This window comes from Taudactylus pleione, unplaced genomic scaffold (genome assembly GCF_031769625.1).
Source record: "Taudactylus pleione unplaced genomic scaffold, aTauple2 ptg000447l, whole genome shotgun sequence".
NCBI classification, from domain to species: Eukaryota; Metazoa; Chordata; class Amphibia; order Anura; family Myobatrachidae; genus Taudactylus; species Taudactylus pleione.
The window spans coordinates 173014-194319 of NW_028284849.1; the positions used below are offsets into that span (position 1 = coordinate 173014).

Consider the following 21306-nt stretch of genomic DNA (forward strand, 5'->3'; position numbering starts at 1 on the left):
ACTGTGTCCTACACCTAATCCTTCCTCCACACATGCTCTATACACTAGTGACAGCTACATCACTAATATCATCACTGCTCTGCTCCCTTGTGTCATACATTACTGTGTCATACACCTAATCCTTCCTCCACACATGCTCTATACACTAGTGACAGCTTTATCAAAGTCCGTCCAGTGGTTCTCGAGATTATCCCCAACACACAGACGGACACCTACCAGGGACTTAATTTTATACTATGTATAGATAAAAATATGTTGTTAAGAAGTTTTTAGTGTACAGGGATGACCAAAAGTTTTGAGAATGACACAAGTATTGGTTGTCACAAAGAATGCTGCTTCAGTGTTGTTAGACCTTTTTGTCAGGTGTTACAATGGTATACTGAGGTAACATTACAGCATTACATAAGTGTCAGATGTTACTATGGTATACTGAGGTAACATTACAGCATTACATAAGTATCAGATGTTACTATGGTATACTGAGGTAACATTACAGCATTACATAAGTGTCAGATGTTACTATGGTATACTGAGGTAACATTACAGCATTACATAAGTGTCAGATGTTACTATGGTATACTGAGGTAACATTACAGCATTACATAAGTGTCAGATGTTACTATGGTATACTGAGGTAACATTACAGCATTACATAAGTGTCAGATGTTACTATGGTATACTGAGGTAACATTACAGCATTACATAAGTGTCAGATGTTACTATGGTATACTGAGGTAACATTACAGCATTACATAAGTGTCAGATGTTACTATGGTATACTGAGGTAACATTACAGCATTACATAAGTGTCAGATGTTACTATGGTATACTGAGGTAACATTACAGCATTACATAAGTGTCAGATGTTACTATGGTATACTGAGGTAACATTACAGCATTACATAAGTGTCAGATGTTACTATGGTATACTGAGGTAACATAACAGCATTACATCAGTGTCATATGTTACTATGGTATACTGAGGTAGCATTACATAAGTGTCAGATGTTACTATGGTATACTGAGGTAACATTACAGCATTACATAAGTGTCAGATGTTACTATGGTATACTGAGGTAACATTACAGCATTACATAAGTGTCATATGTTACTATGGTATACTGAGGTAACATTACAGCATTACATAAGTGTCAGAGGTTACTATGGTATACTGAGGTAACATTACAGCATTACATAAGTGTCAGATGTTACTATGGTATACTGAGGTAACATTACAGGATGACATAAGTGTCAGATGTTACTATGGTATACTGAGGTAACATTACAGGATGACATAAGTGTCAGATGTTACTATGGTATACTGAAATAACATTACAGCATTACATAAGTGTCAGATGTTACTATGGTATACTGAGGTAACATTACAGCATTACATAAGTGTCAGATGTTACTATGGTATACTGAGGTAACATTACAGCATTACATAAGTGTCAGAAGTTACTATGGTATACTGAAGTAACATTACAGTATTACATAAGTGTCAGATGTTACTGTGGTATACTGAGGTAACATTACAGCATTACATAAGTGTCAGATGTTACTATGGTATACTGAAGTAACATTACAGCATTACATAAGTGTCAGATGTTACTATAGTATACTGAGGTAACATTACAGCATTACATAAGTGTCAGATGTTACTATGGTATACCGAGGTAACATTACAGCATTACATAAGTGTCAGATGTTACTATAGTATACTGAGGTAACATTACAGCATTACATAAGTGTCAGAGGCTTTTACTTACAATTACATTAAGTTTATGCAAAGAGACAATGGCCCTCATTCAGAGCCGTACGCTCTGAGCAGAGCGCACGCTCTGAATGAGGGCCGGCCTCCATGAAAATGGAGCGTCCTCCTGGACGCTCGTATAGCTGTGGGTCACCACCCACAGGCTATACGAGCGTACAGTTTGATGGCCGCGATGGTCTTGACCATCGCGACCATCGAAACTGCGAGCCGGAGCCTGCGGTTGAGGTTTTCAACCGCAAGCTCCGGAGTGATTTTGGCTCTATCAGAGCCAAAATCACTCCCACTGACATCACTAGTGATGTCAGTGGGCCGGCTTCTGACGGGAGGCGTTCCCGTGGGAACGCCCCCGTCAGGGAGGCACGCCCCCGGCACGCCTACCAAAGGGGGCGTGCTGTCAATCAACATCGACAGCATGCTCCCTTTGATCAGACACAACAAGCGAAGGACTTTCCTTCGCTCGTCGCATCTGGCGCATGCGCACGACGGAGCTCCCTCCGTCGTGCGCATGCTCAGTCCAGAACATCGACCCACTTGCGAGCGGACAGCCGCTCGCGAGTGGGTCTGAATCAGGCCCAATATTTGCAGTGTTGACCCTTCTTTCAAGACCTCTGCGATTCGCCCTGGCATGCTGTCACTCACCTTCTGGGCCACATACTGACTGATGGCCGCCCATTCTTGCCTAATCAATGCTTGGAGTTTGTCAGAATTTGTGGGTTTTGTTGTCCATCCGCCTCTTGAGGATTGACCACGTTCTCAATGGGATTAAGGTCTGGGGAGTTTCCTGGCCATGGACTCAAAATTTTGATGTTTTGTTGCTTGAGCCACTTAGTTATCACTTTTGCCTTATGGCAAGGTGCTCCATCATGCTGGAAAAGTCATTGTTCCTCACCAAACTGTCCTTGGATGGTTGGGAGATGTTGCTCTTGGAGGATGTTTTGGTACCATTCTTTATTCCTGGCTGTGTTCTTAGGCAGAATTGTGAGTGAGCCCACTCCCTTGGCTGAGAAGCCACCCCACACATGAATGGTCTCAGGATGTCTTACTGTTTACCAATACCTGCTGTGATCCCTCCATTGCCTCTGGCAGCCGCCTCTCCCATAGGTTTCTATGGGGGAAGCGATGCTGCCAAATGTACCAATATCCAGAATGCGATGCATTCCAGATATTGGCCCCAGCAGCTAACGCCATCTGAAGATTACGTTAGCCGCTGTAGCCTACGGGCTACACCGCGCACTCTTAGCCGGCGGAAGGATCCGCTGGAACCCTCCCCGACTATGGCGGATGTGGAGTCCACGGGACGGTGCACGCGCATCACCCCCTGCACTGGCCGGCAGTTCTACGGAGACATCGCAGGGACGGGTTCCTTTCGGAGCAGGTGTCCCTGCATGTCCCGGATGATACATCTGGCCGATAGGAACGCTTTTTGCAATGCGATCGGGGCGTTACTGGAATGTCCTAATCGTATTGCAAAAGTGATTCTATTGATAAATGGGTCCCTGAAGCTGCAAACTTTGTGAAAACCAATACTTGTGTCAATCTCAAAACTTTTGGCCATGGCTGTAGTATACAGAAGGGGTCTGGTAGTGCCATCTAAGGGTGCATAGTTGTAACTGCACAGGAATATTTCAGTCACCTACAGCAGAATTTCTCAGTCTAAGCGGAGTACACACTAGACGATCTGTGTACTCGTCCGACAGCAGATGTGGCGGAATGACAACCTACCCTAGGGTCTCGTCGTAAGCACCGATGGTCGCGATGGTCTTGACCATCACGACCATCACCTTAGGCGGTCGTAAGGCTGTGGGTGTTAAGAGCCGAATCACTGCAGACCCAACACCGGTGTGAACGGCACCGACTCAGGAATATCCTGGGTCAGCACCACAATATGAATGAGTTCTGTGCCGGGTCTGATCTAGATTGGAACAGTGTTCCAACTCCTGTATCAGGCCGGGCACTTTGGTGTAAAAGAGGTATCAGTGAACACGGTATCCAGTCATGATGTCAACACCAGAATGCTGACATGTCGGCATGGTCATTATGTTGACATTATGTAAGTCTACAGTCACAATGGTGACAGTACATTTTTAGTGCAACAGTAGATTTAGATTTAGGGCTTAGTGACAAAAACTCACCCATGCCGACACTGTGTATGTCGACATGTCACATGACATTCAGAATATGTTGACATTTTGAATGTCGACATAACATACTACGCCCAGTAAACAGGGCCTGCTGAGGGTTGTAGTCCCTGCCGGTCTTTAGGGCACGATGCAGAGTTACTGGGCTGCTTCTTATGGGTGACATGTTCATTATTGCTGATTTTATCCTCCCTATCCCCAGGATGGGTAATAAATGGGGTAATAATCAGATTATTGAGTGTACTGAGGTAAATGGAACATGAATACAGGGTATTTACACTATATTGGGCTCTTCCAGTTTTCCTGATAAAACTGACCAGGGTTTGTTGTGGAACTACAAGCACCAGCATGTCCTGTCAGCCAGAGACTTCCTGGGCACACTCTAGGAGTTGTGGTTCCTAGTCTCCTACTTCTTCTGTTCCAATAAATACCTGTCACAGGTGAGAAGGGGGAGGGGGCTGTGCTGTGTGCCCCGGGAACTCCCTCCGCCACACACTGTTACGTGTGTGTCACACGGATAGTCCTCCTCTGTCTGATAACCATAATATTGGTTCCGTGCCGATCACAGTTCCCGGCATACTCAGGCTTCAATCTTCCGATGAGCGCCATTGGTCAACAGGTGGGGTGGGGGCGGGACGAAGGAGGGGTCTGAGCGGTGATTGGGTGGTGTAGAGGCAGATGGTTTTGCACGGGCCAATAGGGACGCGGCAGCTGATGTGCTGAGAGAGTGTGTGTGAGAGGCAGACAACAACCAACACATGACACATACATGACACATGGTATATGGTGCTGCTGGTACACAGGAGGCCTGAGGATCACTGGTAATGCTGCTGGGGGGATACACTGGTGTGTGTGTATATATATATATATATATACACACACACTGTACTGTGCATTATTACATATGATTTTGGGGTAGATGTACTAAGCCTTGGAGAGAGATAAAGTGCACGGAGATAAAGTACCAACCAATCAGCTCCTAAATGCCATTTTTCAAGCACAGCTTGTAAAGTGACGGGTAGGAGCTGATTGGTCTGTACTTTATCTTTCTCCAAGGTTTAGTAAGTCTCCGCCATAATGTAATATAGACTGGGGTAAATTCTGTTACATAAATTTACTATTTACTGTTATGTTACCTGAGTGTATTATAACCTGTGCTATATATTGATAATAGGGATATACACTGTTATATTACATTTATTTTGCTTTATACCGTGTTACGGTTATGTTGCATGTATGTACTATAAGCTACTATGTAATTACATGTATCTGTTGTAAAATATATTGATAATGAGGATATACAATGTGATATATCTGCGTAAGGTGTACATCGGTATAATGCATATATTTACTATATAATGTCTATACTGTGTGATATAAGATAATATGTATAATGTGATATTTCTGAGGCTAACATATAACTGTGTATATCCTTATAACCAGTATATTACACACATAGAACATACAAACTCCACACAGATAGAGTTCCTGGTTGGAATGTAACCCATGAGCTCAGTCCTGTAAGGTAGCAATGCTAATCTCTGCATTACAGTGGTGGCCTGGTTAGCTATAATGCAGTGTATCAGGGGGTATTCTATACTGGTAACCATGGTATATATTACACACCATACATATTAGATACTTTGGTTATCTGCACTATGTTAAATACAGTATCAATAAACTATTTTCTATCACATAATTCAAAGGCTGTGTGGTTATATATGTAATATCCTGTTATGCTGTCACAGGTTTGTATGCGTATGGCCTCACACTAGTGACGTAGGCTTAGTGCGTGACATTGCGTGTATGGGCTATAATGTGGCAGCTTGGCATGTAGTATATTGTGCATGTTATATACACGTACCCTGAGCTTCTGCCTAATAATGAGGGATGAATGCCTCTCTTCCAGCAGTTCAGTAATACAGTGACTAGAAAATGAAGAAAGTCACCTGCACAGCCCCTGTCAACATCGCCGTCATAAAATACTGTGAGTCCCCTTAATGCTTAATTAATCCGATAAAATAAGTTATTGCCTCCCAGCACGGGGCACGACCATCCGTACTGCGAATGGTGATTTATTATTTCTGTTTCAGGGGGGAAAAGGAACGAACAGCTTATCCTACCGATAAACTCCTCCCTCAGCGTCACTCTCCATCAGGACCAGGTCAGTCACAGATTGTTATTGCATACTAGAAAATGGGACCCCCAACCCCGCAGATTACATAAATGGGAATCAGACCCACAAAATACAAACGCCTCTTTTTAAACCTATAAAAGTGATTTATTTCTACTTCTGAGGTGATGCAACTGCCAACATATTACCCATTTATAGTGTTCATTCTAGCACCCTGCACCTGTCACAACCCCGTGCAGTTCCTCTTTCCTGCCTGGGGTGTAGATCTCTGCTCTGGTGCTTCTAGCACACTCAGCTGATGCAACAAACTGCTGAGATACAGAGCAGGGTGTGCTAGAAGCACCAGGGCAGAGAGCGACACCCCAGGCAGGAAAGCGGAACTGCACGAGTTGTGACAGGGGCAGGGTGCTAGAATGAATACTACTAAGTTTATGTTATAACTCGCTGCTGCCAGTATGACCTCTCTCCAAGTAATTGTGGCTGCGCTGTGTATATAAAGTATTTAGTAGAATGGAAATTCTATACTCGGATGAAATGAAATCTTACAGTACGATGTGTGAGAGGGCTGTTTAATAACCATTGTACCAGTCGCCTACCCACACATCCACGTTATACAGGTATTTGTACTAACAACACATAACTAATCATGTGCTCTATCACCCAGGAGTGACTCAGATTGTCACTGTTCAGTCTCTTTAATGCTGTATATGTCTTTTGTGAACGGCAGCTGAAAACCACGACTACCGTTGCCGCAAGCCGGGACTTTGCCGAGGATCGGATTTGGCTGAATGGCAAGGAGGATAATATTAACCACCCGCGCCTGCAGTCCTGTTTGCGTGAGAGTGAGTCATGTGACTACCTAAAATCCTATTCATCTCTCTGAATGGACAATATTCTCTCCTCCGCCCCTGCTATTGCCACCAGCACTGTATGCAAATTAGAAGCCGCAAAAAGATCAGTACTAAATTCTAGTAGCTTAAAAAGTAAGTTGTCCTCCTGCCCATGGATTGTTTTGAGGGAGAGGAAGTAAAACGTCGCTACTAAATCCCATTTCTGCCTTATTCACGGCACCTAGATGGCTCCCTACTTATTCAGATTAACCCGGGGACAAGGGCAGGGGTGGACTCAGGGCCTGATTCAGAGCCGCTCACTCGCGCTGTGCTTTCACAAGCGGCCCGATGTTCTGCGTACGCGCATGCGCACTCTTCATTCTGCCCATGCGCGAACTACACACTGCGATCGCAACCCTCTCGCTCGCCCAGCAAAGGCAGCCCAGGGTGATGAGTGACAGGAGAGGCCGTTTGTGGGTGGTAACAGGGGCAGGACACTAATAACGGGGGGTTGGAGATGCGAACGCAGGCGTGCCTGGGTGTTTCAACGCCGTTTTAGAGGCGTGCATAATTAACAGGCAGCATCATAGTAAACGTCACTTGCCATTTTTTTTACACTGATTCCCTCGCAATGCTTGCGGTAGGGTAAAGCTACCTCAAGCACTGCGTTCACATCCGATGGTGCTCGATGTACCAATGTTTTAATACACTTCTTGGAGATGACGTGTGCTGGTGGGCGGCTCTGCCTGAGCGATTGGGCGTACGCATACACAAAGTGGCCGCTTGCTGAGACATGGTGGGCGTGCTAATGCCTTGGCGAGCGATTGCTTCCTGTGGCGTCACTTTGACAAATATGCATATGCATCTAGCGAGCGTACGCAGATAGCGAACGGGTCTGAATCAGGCCCTCAATGCGATCAGTGGGTTTTGTCCCACCTCTGACTGTTCTCATTTGGTTTGATCTAATAACGCGCAATGCAGCAACATTCGCCATGTTTGCACAAGTCTTTAATGTAGGGTTCCCCTGTCGGGGTAATAACGTTCTGTGTTGACATCTCCTATTCCTCTTAGTCCGCCGGCTGGCCAGGAAGAGGAGAAGTGGTGACGCAGTTTCCAGGATCCTAAATGACAAAGTTCACATATGTTCTGTCAACAACTTCCCGACCGCTGCTGGGCTGGCGTCTTCCGCCGCTGGTTACGCCTGTTTGGGTAAGGGGCGATGTCTGCGGGATCACCAGCTGGAACTAGTAGGGAGCCACTATCTGCAACCAGACGGCTATGGCCCGTATTCAATTTGAGGCGGAAAGCCGGAATCCGCGTAAAAGTTTAGCCGATGGCGTCATTTCGCCAGGCGGAAAAGCATCGCCGTATTCAATTTGAAAGACTTTCCGCCTAGGTGGATAGTCAATGCAGTGTAATAGGCGGAAAAGTTTCGCCTATGAATAGCAGGCGGAAACAAGTGCAGAATTGGGGTTTTGGGGTGCAACGTTGCGGGAATCCCCGTGCAGTCTTCAGACAGCCCCCCAAAGGTAAACTATTTCAAAAATAAAAAAAGGACATCCCAAAAAAATCACTTTGACTTTCAGGGCGAAAAAAAAAAAATGTTGGGGGACAAAGTTAAAAACTAGCGAACTTGACTCTGGGGGGGGTCCCCAAGTATGCCCTAGGTGTTTTTTTCATTGCAGGGGCTTGCGGCAGGTGGATTTTTCACGATTTTTTTATCAACGTAACTTTAGCAACTTTAAAATATGCTGACCCCCATTTTCAAGTACCCCAAATTTGCTGGGATAAGTTATTTTCTGGAAAAAATACTCCTGAATACTATTCTGTACCACGTATAGAAAAACGCTATTTAGCAGCTATTGAGCCCGTTTAAAAACACCAAATACCTTCAGCAAGCCAAATCGGCGGGTACCATAGGGAACCCCCATGTCAGAGCATCTTTTGGGGGGAGTGTCAGGCTGATTTACACAAATCTGACAGGACTTTCTGCTTGTTCAAGTTTCGCCGGGTCCCGTTTTCGAGTACTTTGAAATTGAATACGGGGATACGCGGGCACACGTCCGATACTTTTCCGCCTACAAAACACACGATGTAGGCGAAACGTCCGGAAGGCGGAAAAGTATCGCGAGTCCGCCAAAATTGATACGGCTCTATGTGGTGTAGAGTTAGGTTTAGCTTTGCAGCTTTATTTCACCAGATAATTAGGTTTTAGGAGACTTCTTCACTTTACCATTTTTATGTGTTTTTGTGTATTGTGTTCTTTATAAAGTACAGGTGTCATTGTTGTTACTGTTTTTGTTTTGGCTTAATAATGCTTCTCCACTAAATCGATGCAAGATCTCTGTATGAGGAGGTTCCCAATGGTTATGTCTGTGTGACCAGCAGATGATATGTACTACTATTTTCTTCCTGATTTTTCTGAATAATAGGTTTTCTGGTAATGGATTCCAGATACGTGTTTTATAGTACATCAGCTCTGTGGGTGACTTACCGCCTTTATTCTAATTTCTTGTCACTCTGGTGCTTCGTGGCTGTAACAGGAAACAGTGGTATGTTAGGAAAAGCTCCCTTTTAATCACAGGCCCAATTTCTAGGCAGGCAGAAAACAATTACTCGCCCATTTTCACTTAACGCCTGCCAGTAATTTATTATGTTCTGATACTCAGAGTAGTTCTAACTCCTATGCTAATATATATCCTAAGTACTAATATACTATTCTTTATCTGTCAGTGTACACCCTGGCTAAGTTGTACGGCGTGGAGGGAGAGCTGTCGGAGATTGCCAGGCAAGGATCCGGCAGTGCCTGCCGGAGTATGTATGGAGGGTTTGTCCAGTGGCTGATGGGAGACAGAGAAGATGGCAAGGACAGCCTGGCACAGCAGGTGGAAGCAGAATCCCATTGGCCAGAACTGCGGATCCTGATATTGGTGGTAACTATAGGGAAATTCTGTACAGCCGAAGATGGCTGCCTCCATCACTGGGGACATGTATGTGCTTAGGATCACCATATTAGATCCTAGCACCCAGTAATGACCCTCATTATCAATCTATTATTTCAGGCCAGTGCTGAAAAGAAACATGTGGGGAGTACTGCGGGCATGCAGACCAGTGTGGAGACCAGCCCATTGCTCAAGGTAGAGACCAGTCACTGCCCTTATACCCGGTCCCTGCCCATGTACATAGACCGATTATATTATGCTTTTGTGATCCAGCCTTAAGGGAAATGGTAGATCAGCCGTAATAATTGCTGACAGCTAATTACATTGTCCTGCTGCTTTATTTTATTTACATTTTTTTAACTATGCACTAATAAGGGTTCCCTTATTTCTGCTGAGAAGTGATGCAGCTCCTGCTCCTAGACCTGTCATTACAATTCTCTGTGTTCTTACAACGGTTTATTGGCCCCATTTATATATGTGTGAGAGTCTGCCATGTGTTTTATATATTCAGTTGTAAGAAAGATGATTTAGAGCAGGGGTCAGGGAACTTTTTTACCCCAAAATATATTTAGATACGCCGACGTTACCCCCTTGATTTGAAAGGAAGGAAATCATATAGTAGTGCCCCTGTAGTAGTTCCCCCATATAGTGCCCCTGGAGTAGTGCCCCATAGTTATGTCCCTGGAGTAGTGCCCCTGTAGTGCCGCTTGTACAAAAAAAAAAAAAAAAAAACACCTTAATCCCCGCTCCTGCATCCGCCGCCGTCCTGTCCGCCCGGCTGCTCCTCGGAACTATGGGAGAGACGTCATGACGTCTCTCCCATAGTGCGCATGGAGAGAGGCGGAAGCTGGAGTTCAGAAGAGAACTCCAGCCTCCGGCTAACGCGGCGCTGCAAGGAAGGAGCCGGGCGCCCTCTGGTAATAACATCTCAGAGGGCAACTGGCTTAGAGCCTCCCTGCGGCACAGCCGGGCATGCATATGAATCATTAGAATGATTCATATGCATGCCCGGCTGTCCGTCCATTACCCCCAGGAATTTCATTTTTACCCCATGTGGGGTAATTTACCCATGTTCCCTGACCACTGATTTAGAGGCTTATTCAGAGACACGCGCAAGTGGGCCATTGGTATGACCGCATTACGTGCTTGGAATTTAAATGTGGCCCTCCCACTCTATTCCACTCTAGTGTTGGCCGCACTGTCGCAATCCATCTGCTTGCAGAAGTAACCGTCCTCACTCTCACCGCACATGTGCACCACCCCTATCCGAGATCCGCGTGAAATCTGGCTGATCTCTGCGTATGCTCACCTCTGAACTGCCCGCAATTCCGTCAATACTAAGCCTATATGTGTATTACACCCGGTCAGCTGCGAGTGCAGACACGGCTGAGCTGCGTACGCCTATGATTCTCCTGTAGCTGCGTATGCTCGCTATCGGAGCAAGCGCAGTGCAAGAAATCGCAAGATCCATCCTCTAAACAGACAAGCACGTGCCTCTGTCTTTAATCTCCAGCTATGGAATGGATTCTTTACATCAGGAGCAATGAAACTGCGGAAGACTCTCCATTAAGATTTGGCAGACACATTAGATCGATTCATGAATGGTTTTGGGGCATCTTCCCAGCAAAACAGAAAATCCAGCGCTGCCGCATTAATGTTGAGATTGCCAGTATGGAGGGAACAAGGGATTTCATTTCCTCTCTTACAGCCAATTGCTGGCATATATTTTTCCTTCCGCTGGATAAATTGTCTGTAAGATTTTAAAGAGGACGAGCTGAATATTATGGACGTCTTGTCTTCCAATGTCTCTGTTCTACTTCAGTGGTCGGGGAACAGGGGTAAAAATGAAATTCCTGGGGGTAATGGACGGACAGCCGGGCATGCATATGAATCATTCTATAATATGAATCATATGCATGCCCGGCTGTGCCGCAGGGAGGCTCTAAGCCGGACGCCCGCTGAGATGTTATTACCAGCGGGCCCCGGCTCCTTCCCTGCAGCGTCGCGTTAGCCGGAGGCTGGAGTTCTCTTCTGAACTCCATCTTCCGCCTCACTCCATGCGCACTAGATGTCATGACGTCTCTCCCATAGTTCTGAGGAGCAGCCGGGCGGACAGGACGGCGGCGGATGCAGGAGCGGGGATTAAGGTAAGTGGGTTTTTTTGTTTTTTTTGTGTACAAGCGGCACTACAGGGGCATTATATGGGTGCACTACTACAGGGGCATTATATGGGGGCACTACGACAGGGGCATTATATGGGGGCATTACTATATGATTTCCTTCCTTTCAAATCAAGGGGGTAACGTCGGCGTATCTAAATATATTTTGGGGTAAAAGGTAAAAAAGTTCCCTGACCCCTGCTCTACTTTGTGTGGTTTCAGCTTCGGGCAGAGTCAGTGGTGCCGGGGCGAATGGTGGAGATGATTGAAGCGATCAGGAGAAAGGATTTTGAAGCCTTTGGGCAGCTGACCATGAAGGATAGTAATCAGTTCCACGCTACTTGCCTGGACACCTATCCTCCTATCTTTTACCTTAACCACGTTTCACAGAGGATAATCGGCCTGGTCCATCGGTACAACACCCACTATGGTCAGACCAAGGTAAGACAGAAATCGCAGAAATACCAGTTACTCCTTTTATCTTTAAAAATACGTAAAATTTGTTCTCTCTTCTCGAGATGTAATCAGAAGCCGGAACCCGTGCAGTGTCCTGGGGTGTCTGTACTTACCGTCCCTGTGTCCAAATAATAACCACGGCTTTCCGCTCACATGCAGGTTGCATACAGCTTTGATGCAGGTCCTAACGCCGTCATCTTCACTCTGGAACCAACAGTCAATGAGTTTGTGGAGGTTGTGAAATGCTGCTTTCCGCCGGAGGTCAACGGGGACCCGTAAGTCACAGGAAACCGTGAAACCAGATTGGTCTTCTCAGTCTGGAATGTATGCATAGTGTCATAGAAAACATGGAGTACTGGCTGCATCAGTACTTCCTAAACCAACAGAGGTACTCCTATCACTTAGGGCAGAGGTTCCGCCATTAAAGTCCAGGTTTTAAGGATATCCATGCTTGAGTCCAGATGGTTAAATCTAATTGACTGAGATACTAATTAAGTCACCTGTGCTCAAGCATGGTTGTCCTTTTAAACAGGATGCAGTCAATATCCTGACCGTGGGGATTCTGGCGGTCAGAATGCCAGCACCGGAATCCCGACACCTGTCCCGCCGCTGGCACCTCGAATCCCGAAGGTAAGTAGCGGGGTTAGGGGGTGGTTTAGGCTCTAGGGGGGGAGGGTTAGGCACTAAGGGGGCAGGGTTAGATTTAGGGTGCAGGGAGGGTTGGTTTAGGCACTAGGGGGGTTAGGTTCAAGCAACGGGGAGGGTTAGGGTAGGGAGAGGTGAAGGATTAGGATACCGACCAACATGTGTCGGTATTCTAACCCTGTCGGGATTCTGACCGCCAGGATCCCGAGTGCTGGCCTCCCGTAACCATCCCCCATTAAACATGGACTGTAATGGTGGACTTTTTTTGATAACCACAAGACATGTGATGGCTGTCAGTTCTACATAATGGGCCTATTTCAGAGCACTTTTCTCCTGGAACAGTCCATGTTGCATTGCAAGGGGGGCAAATGCATTTATATTTGCATGCAGGGAAAATACCAGCTACTTTTGCATGTAGAGATCAAGTACTGGGCAGCTTTATCTTTACGCTGACATTTAGAATCGAGCTAGGACACGTCCCTCCCAGATCTCTCTGTACATTTTGCATCTGCAGATCGACATGGTTTTACCAAGGTGCAAATTATTTGCTCTGGCCCAATATCAAAGTGGTGGGAGTACCACTGTTTGGTACCACTGTTTGATCCCCCGAGTTAACCACTCGTTTTGTTTTTGTTAAGTTTTACTTTTCAGTATGTGTATGAGGCATTCATTTAATAGAGGCCCAATATATTGTTAAAATAACCTAATGAAAGTTCCAATTTCTGATACGTAATGTATGCGGAGGTAAAACTGTAACTGAAGTCAGATTTCTCTCATGGCTACAACGGTGTAATCTGTACCTCAGGAACTCTCAGTGGGAGATGCATTTCTCTGCCAGAAATATCCAGTTTCCACACGATTACCCCTGAAGGTCTGGGAGGCTGCTCAGCTCACTGATCATCGCTAATAGCTCCTTGCACGCAATCCGCTGTCAGTCACCCAGGGAGAGCCTTTATCCCTCCAGTGTGATGTGACCCCTGTACTCCTGCACACAATCTGCTGTCAGTCACCCAGGGAGAGCCTTCATCCCCCCAGTGTGATGTGCCTCCTGTACTCCTGCACACAATCTGCTGTCAGTTACCCAGGGAGAGCCTTCCTCCCTCCAGTGTGTGATGTGACTCCTGTAACCCTGCACGCAATCCGCTGTCAGTCACCCAGTGAGAGCCTTTATCCCTCCAGTGTGATGTGACTCCTTTACTCCTGCACGCAATCTGCTGTCAGTTACCCAGGGAGAGCCTTTATCCCTCCAGTGTGATGTGACCCCTGTACTCCTGCACACAATCTGCTGTCAGTCACCCAGGGAGAGCCTTCATCCCCCCAGTGTGATGTGCCTCCTGTACTCCTGCACACAATCTGCTGTCAGTTACCCAGGGAGAGCCTTCATCCCCCCAGTGTGATGTGCCTCCTGTACTCCTGCACACAATCTGCTGTCAGTTACCCAGGGAGAGCCTTCCTCCCTCCAGTGTGTGATGTGACTCCTGTACTCCTGCACGCAATCTGCTGTCAGTCACCCAGAGAGAGCCTTTATCCCCCCAATGTGTGATGTGACTCCTGTACTCCTGACAGATCTTCTGGAGCAGGAGTCTGCTCATTCACGGGCTAAACTTTATATATTTAATGGATGATAATTTACGTCTTGTTTTAAACACTGAAAAACACATCCACCAATCGATGAGGTATTCATCTTGTATGCTTATTACACCCTAGACATGAATTGTTCCTGAATTACTCTCGGGATAATACGGCGAAAGGGACCTGTCCCGTAACCTTAGTATTCTGCAACATAGTTTTTTTTTTTTTAAATCTACATTAAATATGAAAAGTGAATAAAAGGTCCAGATCATGTCTACAATCTCCTAGCTGTGTGTGTGTGTGTGTGTGTGTGTGTGTGTGTGTGGTTTAGATCTCTCTGAGAATGTTGTAGATATAGTGTGTGTCAGGGGCTCTGATCCAGGTCTTGTACCTCTCTATGCAGCGGAACCGGCCAGTTCATGGCTCTGGGCGTGATTTATAGGTGGACGCTAATGCAAGTCGCATTTATGCTAATGCCGCAGTCACTGTGTTGTCTACTGAGATGGCCACTGACTGCGGCTGTAATCCTGCTGCGCTGCACAAATAGTCCCATAATCGAGCCGACATCGGCCGCACTACTGGGTCGGTACATGGCCACGGGTTTCCGGTGGAACTGCGTCTTCCATCGCAGTCCCTGACACGACACGCCCGCCGATGAAAACCGTGGCACGGGAACGCCTATCGGAACAGCGTAGATCTCCATGCAATTCCGTTCAGCGTCCCCTGGTGGTAACCATCGGAGCGCACGTACAGCTTGTGCCTAATGTTTTTTAAATGCGTCCTTCCCCTGATATGAGTCTAAAACGCCATGAAAAAGTGCATTACAAGACCCAGCGCTGCCAGCTCTACATTCAGGAATGCAGATTGTAGGGGTAAGAACAGTCTTGTCACACTCATCCCCCTATAAGTCCTGTACTTTATATATGTATTAGGCCAGCCCAGCATGTGCATCCATTTCTGAGTGTATTCAGCGTACGGCCTTATATGTGCAGGGCTCCTCTCTAGCAGACCGGCCGGGCTCCCTCCCATGGAAATCCAAGACGCAATGCAATGCGCCTTCCATGACCGCATCTGATTGGATGACCACAATATGGGGAGGAGTCCACCCAACCCCTCCCCCTCTCTGCAAGTGAAAGTACAATATACATTTCTGTTCTCTCCTGAGTGGTTCCTCAATCACATGCGTCTTGTGTTGTTGCCCACAGATATGTGAAGGGGTTGCCGGTCAGCCCAGCACCCCTATCTCAGGAGCTCTTGTCTGCTGTAGGAACTGACGTGTGTCCAGCTGGTGTCCAATATATGATCGTCACACAGGCAAGTACCCTGGGGGGGGGGGCAGGGGGGGGTTTGGGGGCATTTAATAAATGGACCTAAAAACTCTGCAGTCCTAAAAGAGATCACATTTTATTTAATTATTTTCTATAAGTTAGGAGCCAGCAATACGGTGGTAAGAAAATACTTGTTGGGGGATGAGCGTTACTGCAGAATTGTTGGGAGTGGGTTTGCCCAACATATGCCAATACTACCCAGTGTATCTTACAAAGCATTGCACGACCTATTCCCCTGGTAAACAGAGGTTTTACTCACGCCTGGTGCCCAGTATGTGCCCGCTGTGATACCAGCAGTGTCCTCTCCTTCTCCCACTGCTTTGCCTCTAGTGTCAGAAACCCCTAGCACAGGATGCTGGCATCAGTACAGAGCTCCCCCTGGTGGCTAGAGCAGCAGAGTGGGGGCTTTGTGCTTGCTATTAACGGCTGCTGGCACCAGTACAGAGCTCCCCCTGGTGGCTAGAGCAGCAGAGTGGGGGCTTTGTGCTTGCTATTAGCGGCTGCTGGCATCAGTACAGAGCTCCCCCTGGTGGCTAGAGCAGCAGAGTGGGGGCTTTGTGCTTGCTATTAGCGGCTGCTGGCATCAGTACAGAGCTCCCCCTGGTGGCTAGAGCAGCAGAGTGGGGGCTTTGTCCTTACTATTAGCGGCTGCTGGCATCAGTACAGAGCTCCCCCTGGTGGCTAGAGCAGCAGAGTGGGGGCTTTGTCCTTACTATTAGCGGCTGCTGGCATCAGTACAGAGCTCCCCCTGGTGGCTAGAGCAGCAGAGTGGGGCTTTGTGCTTGCTATTAGCGGTTGCTGGCATCAGTACAGAGCTCCCCCTGGTGGCTAGAGCAGCAGAGTGGGGGCTTGTGCTTGCTATTAGCGGCTGCTGGCATCAGTACAGAGCTCCCCCTGGTGGCTAGAGCAGCAGAGTGGGGGCTTTGTGCTTGCTATTAGCGGCTGCTGGCATCAGTACAGAGCTCCCCCTGGTGGCTAGAGCAGCAGAGTGGGGGCTTTGTCCTTACTATTAGCGGCTGCTGGCATCAGTACAGAGCTCCCCCTGGTGGCTAGAGCAGCAGATTGGGGGCTTTGTGCTTGCTATTAGCGGTTGCTGACATCAGTACAGAGCTCCCCCTGGTGGCTAGAGCAGCAGAGTGGGGGCTTTGTGCTTGCTATTAGCGGCTGCTGGCATCAGTACAGAGCTCCCCCTGGTGGCTAGAGCAGCAGAGTGGGGGCTTTGTGCTTGCTATTAGCGGCTGCTGGCATCAGTACAGAGCTCCCCCTGGTGGCTAGAGCAGCAGAGTGGGGGCTTTGTGCTTGCTATTAGCGGCTGCTGGCATCAGTACAGAGCTCCCCCTGGTGGCTAGAGCAGCAGAGTGGGGCTTTGTGGTTGCTATTAGCGGCTGCTGGCATCAGTACAGAGCTCCCCCTGGTGGCTAGAGCAGCAGAGTGGGGCTTTGTGCTTGCTATTAGCGGCTGCTGGCACCAGTACAGAGCTCCCCCTGGTGGCTAGAGCAGCAGAGTGGGGCTTTGTGCTTGCTATTAGCGGCTGCTGGCATCAGTACAGAGCTCCCCCTGGTGGCTAGAGCAGCAGAGTGGGGGCTTTGTGCTTGCTATTAGCGGCTGCTGGCATCAGTACAGAGAGAGGGTTTTGTAGCGCTGTGTAAGAGGAAGAACCTTTCACAAATTAGATAAGTACAGACTAATACAGACCGTGTATAAATTCATACAGATGCATAATTACAGTGTGCAGTTAGTATAATTAAGTAGAGAAGGGTTGAGGCTCTGCTCATACGCGCTTACAATCTATAGGTAGGGCTGTCACAGCAGAATTCTGACCTCTCTACGCCCCTGCTCTTAGCACAAATTCTGTTTATTACTACTGCTGGGGTAGGTACATAACACCTTTAACATGAAAGAACTGGATTCTCTATGTGATTTTTTCCTTTTACCTTTTCTCCTTCCTCAATCCCCCCCCCCTCTTTCTCTGCCGGCTTCAGAGCCACCTTCTGGTTAATTAATTCCATGACCTGGGCAGCACGGTTGGTGTAATGGTTAGCATTACAGCACTGAGGTATCGGGTGTGACTCCCACCTCTGCCTTAGCTGTGTGGAGTTTGTATATTCTCCCTGTGCTTGCGTGGGTTTCCTCCGGGTGCTCCGGTTTCCACCCACACTCTAAAAATATACTGGTAGGTTAATTGGCTCCCAACAAAAATTAACCCTAGTGTGTATGTGTGAGCATGTGGTAGAGAATATAGAGTGTAAGCTCCTCTGGGGCAGAGATTGATGTGACTGAATTAAATTCTCTGTAAACAGCTATAAAATATGTGTGCGCTATATAAATAAATGGGATGCGGTCAATATCCTGGCAAGTAAGTAGTGGGGTTAGGGGGAGGTTTAGGTTAAGGGTGCGGGAGGTTAGGTTAAGGCACCTGGGAGGGTTAGGGAGAGGGGAGGGTTGGGATACTTACCGGCAGGTGTCGGTACCCTAACCCTGTCTGGATGCCGGCGTCAGGATTTTGACCACTGGGATCCCGTACCCACCCCAAATAACTGGTAATAAATAACCTGCTGTAGCTTCCCTACATTATACCACTTCACTGTAAGCGCTCCCTATTATACCAGCACACCGTATGTGACGCTTGTTATGCCACTTCTCACTGTTTTCTGTGCCAGTTACATCACAAATAACATCACTCTGCCAATTGTCCCTTCATGCCATGTACTGGTCTAGCCAGAAGCCCCCATACATGCGTTGAGCTATCTCTGTGCCAGCCAGTGGTGCCGTGGTTTCTCCGGAAAGCTCTGGGAGCCCCGTGTGTGTGTTTGAATTGTTTTGTTTGGAACTAATTAATAAATAAACTGTTTATGGCCTAAATTTCCCATTTCCCCTTGAGGCTATTTTTTTCTTAAAAAAGGGAAATATAATACCAGCAAATACAATGGAAGCAGCTCAGGGATTGTTTTCTAGCCCCCAGATGACTGGATTTTGTTGAGCCCGGTATGACATTGCCAATGGAAACCCACAATGCAGCCTGACAAAGGACTCTCTGTCACAGGAGGATTTAAGTCCTACATTTAGCCGCGGCAGATTGGGATAGTTACTGCCATTGCACGATGACCGGTTTAGAAACATTCGGCTAACTAAATCGTTGACTTTATAAGTTGACAGGGGGTTAATTCAGTACTTTTTATTCCTGCAAACCGTTGTCCTCTTATAGACGGATCTAATATTTGTCTGTTTATTGTTTTACAGCCAGGCCCAGGCCCTGCGGAATCGCAAGATCTCTCCCTGGATCTGTTAGGAAACGATGGGTTTCCCACACGAAGCGTCTGATGTAATATGGCTTCAATAGACCCTTTCATAGCTCAGGATACAGAAACGGTTTCATGATTCGATACCCAGGGCTGTTACTATGACTGCCTGTACCTGATTTACTTCCTCCGCGGGGTATTTTTAATTTGTCAAGGAAAAGGCTTTCATCGCTGGTGTGACAAAAACTGAAGAACAAGGGAAAATGAATATGGCAAGTCTCATGACCTGTTGATTGACTTTTGTATCGGTTACTCCCAGTTTAATGGGCAAATAAATACCAACTCATGCTCCCTTTTTGCAATTTATTGTTTTTGTCGATGAAGATGTCTGTTTGGAAAGAACTTTACAGCACTGGAAACTTTATCACTTAATTGATGTCTCATAGAGACTATTGGGAATTATTAATTATTTCATGGCCTGACCAAATGTTCGTGTGGATGTCACCTGTTGATGGTGTCACCAGTTCCCGGTGAATATGGATTTCGGCCCACAAAAAATGTGTATGCATTAGGTGCACTGTAATGACCAGCAATGGTTCAGTGTTCCTATAGCAAGATAATGATTCTTCCATGAATAACCATAGCAGTTTCACATGTCAGACTTTTTTTTTACTTTTTATCTAATTACAATTTAATTTAACTATATGGTGCTGGTATAGTCTGTATTAATCTATATAATAAGTGAGCAAGTGTCTGTTGTCCTTTTATGCACGGCCAGTTTTGTACCTTGCTCCAACAAATTTTGCATGTTGGCGCACCAAGTATATCGGGGAGTGTCTGATTTAAAATTTTTGTTTACGCAAGTTCACTCATGGTTGTCTACCAGTGCCTACAACTGCACTGATCTGAAGGCACAGGCTGATATGTACCAGTGGTAGGCAGGCATAGCTCCAACGTAAGAGCAGTGAGTCAGAGGATCAACTGTAACACTGCACCTGCACTGACAGTTACTCATTTCCTCCAACTGTCACACTGCACCTGCACTGACAGTTACTCATTTCCTCCAAGCACATCTATTTATACCATGGTCTCCAGTGTTCTGCACTGATTTCTGAAACTGCATTGATTTGGGAAGCTATACTGATTTCTGTCCTGTAAATCACTCTGCTCCTGATATACCCCATTCCAAACAGTGTGAGAATACGCCTGCCCGCACTGTCATTTACTCCTAAATTGCATTGTTATCCAGGTGTGAATGACTTGTGTTCCTTGTCAAAGATTTCCCCCTTTAGCATACCACATTCAAACTAAGTTTAGTTCTTTTCACATCTCAGCCTTCAAAAGTCTGCTCCTTTTCAAGACTATTCACTGTTAAAGCACAACCAATGACTACGTTTCAGAATAGCCATGACGCCAGAAAAATGATCCAGTCTGGGCAGCAGGCAAGACATGAGGAGACCTTAGAGGAAGTACAAGCAGATGTCAATAGATCAATGGAATGGGGTTATAGACGAGGGCAATGTAAAACATGAAGACTGCAGATGTACTTTAAAGGCACACATCCACTAGACGATTTTTTTCAGCGATTGAACGATATCGTAATCGTTCATGAATCGTTTGCAAAAATGTCTTAAACTACCAGCGATGTGCGCTCCCGCTAGTCGTTTAGACATCTATCATCGTGCAAACATGCTGGACAATCTGACGATATCGTCATGTTCAGCATGTTTGCAGATGATTGATGAGCCTGCACTGAACGACTGCTCGTTCAGTGCAGGCTCATCACACGACTGACAAACGACTGCACGATTGCAATGTCGCAATCGTGCAGTCTTTTGCCTGTCGTCTAGTGGATGTGTACCTTAAGGTCCATTCTTCAATGCCGGGTATCACAGCTAGTGTACAATAATGGTGTTACTTAACTGAATATATGACCCAAAGTGTGGCTATAATAATGTAGTGCAGGACCACCTGAGCAGAGGCGCCTTGACGCGGCTGGGGAGTTATCCTCTGTTTGCTGATGTGTGTAACGGAGTCCTCTGCATGTTATAATTATGTAATATACAGGTGTCTTTTGCTGTCCCAGTTA

At 46.6% G+C, this 21306-nt stretch overlaps 1 protein-coding gene across 1 annotated transcript; it reads left to right on the top strand.

The window, feature by feature from the left end:
• The first annotated feature begins 4613 nt into the window (after positions 1-4613).
• MVD (mevalonate diphosphate decarboxylase) lies at positions 4614-19568 on the top strand. Its single transcript, XM_088448004.1, has 11 exons — positions 4614-4733; positions 5822-5899; positions 6006-6076; positions 6774-6888; positions 7948-8085; positions 9610-9809; positions 9939-10013; positions 12200-12418; positions 12593-12708; positions 15856-15964; positions 19219-19568. The coding sequence occupies exons 2-11, from the start codon at positions 5848-5850 to the stop codon at positions 19297-19299; spliced, it is 1176 nt and encodes a 391-aa protein (XP_088304130.1). The 5' UTR covers positions 4614-4733; positions 5822-5847; the 3' UTR covers positions 19300-19568.
• Positions 19569-21306: the final 1738 nt, after the last annotated feature.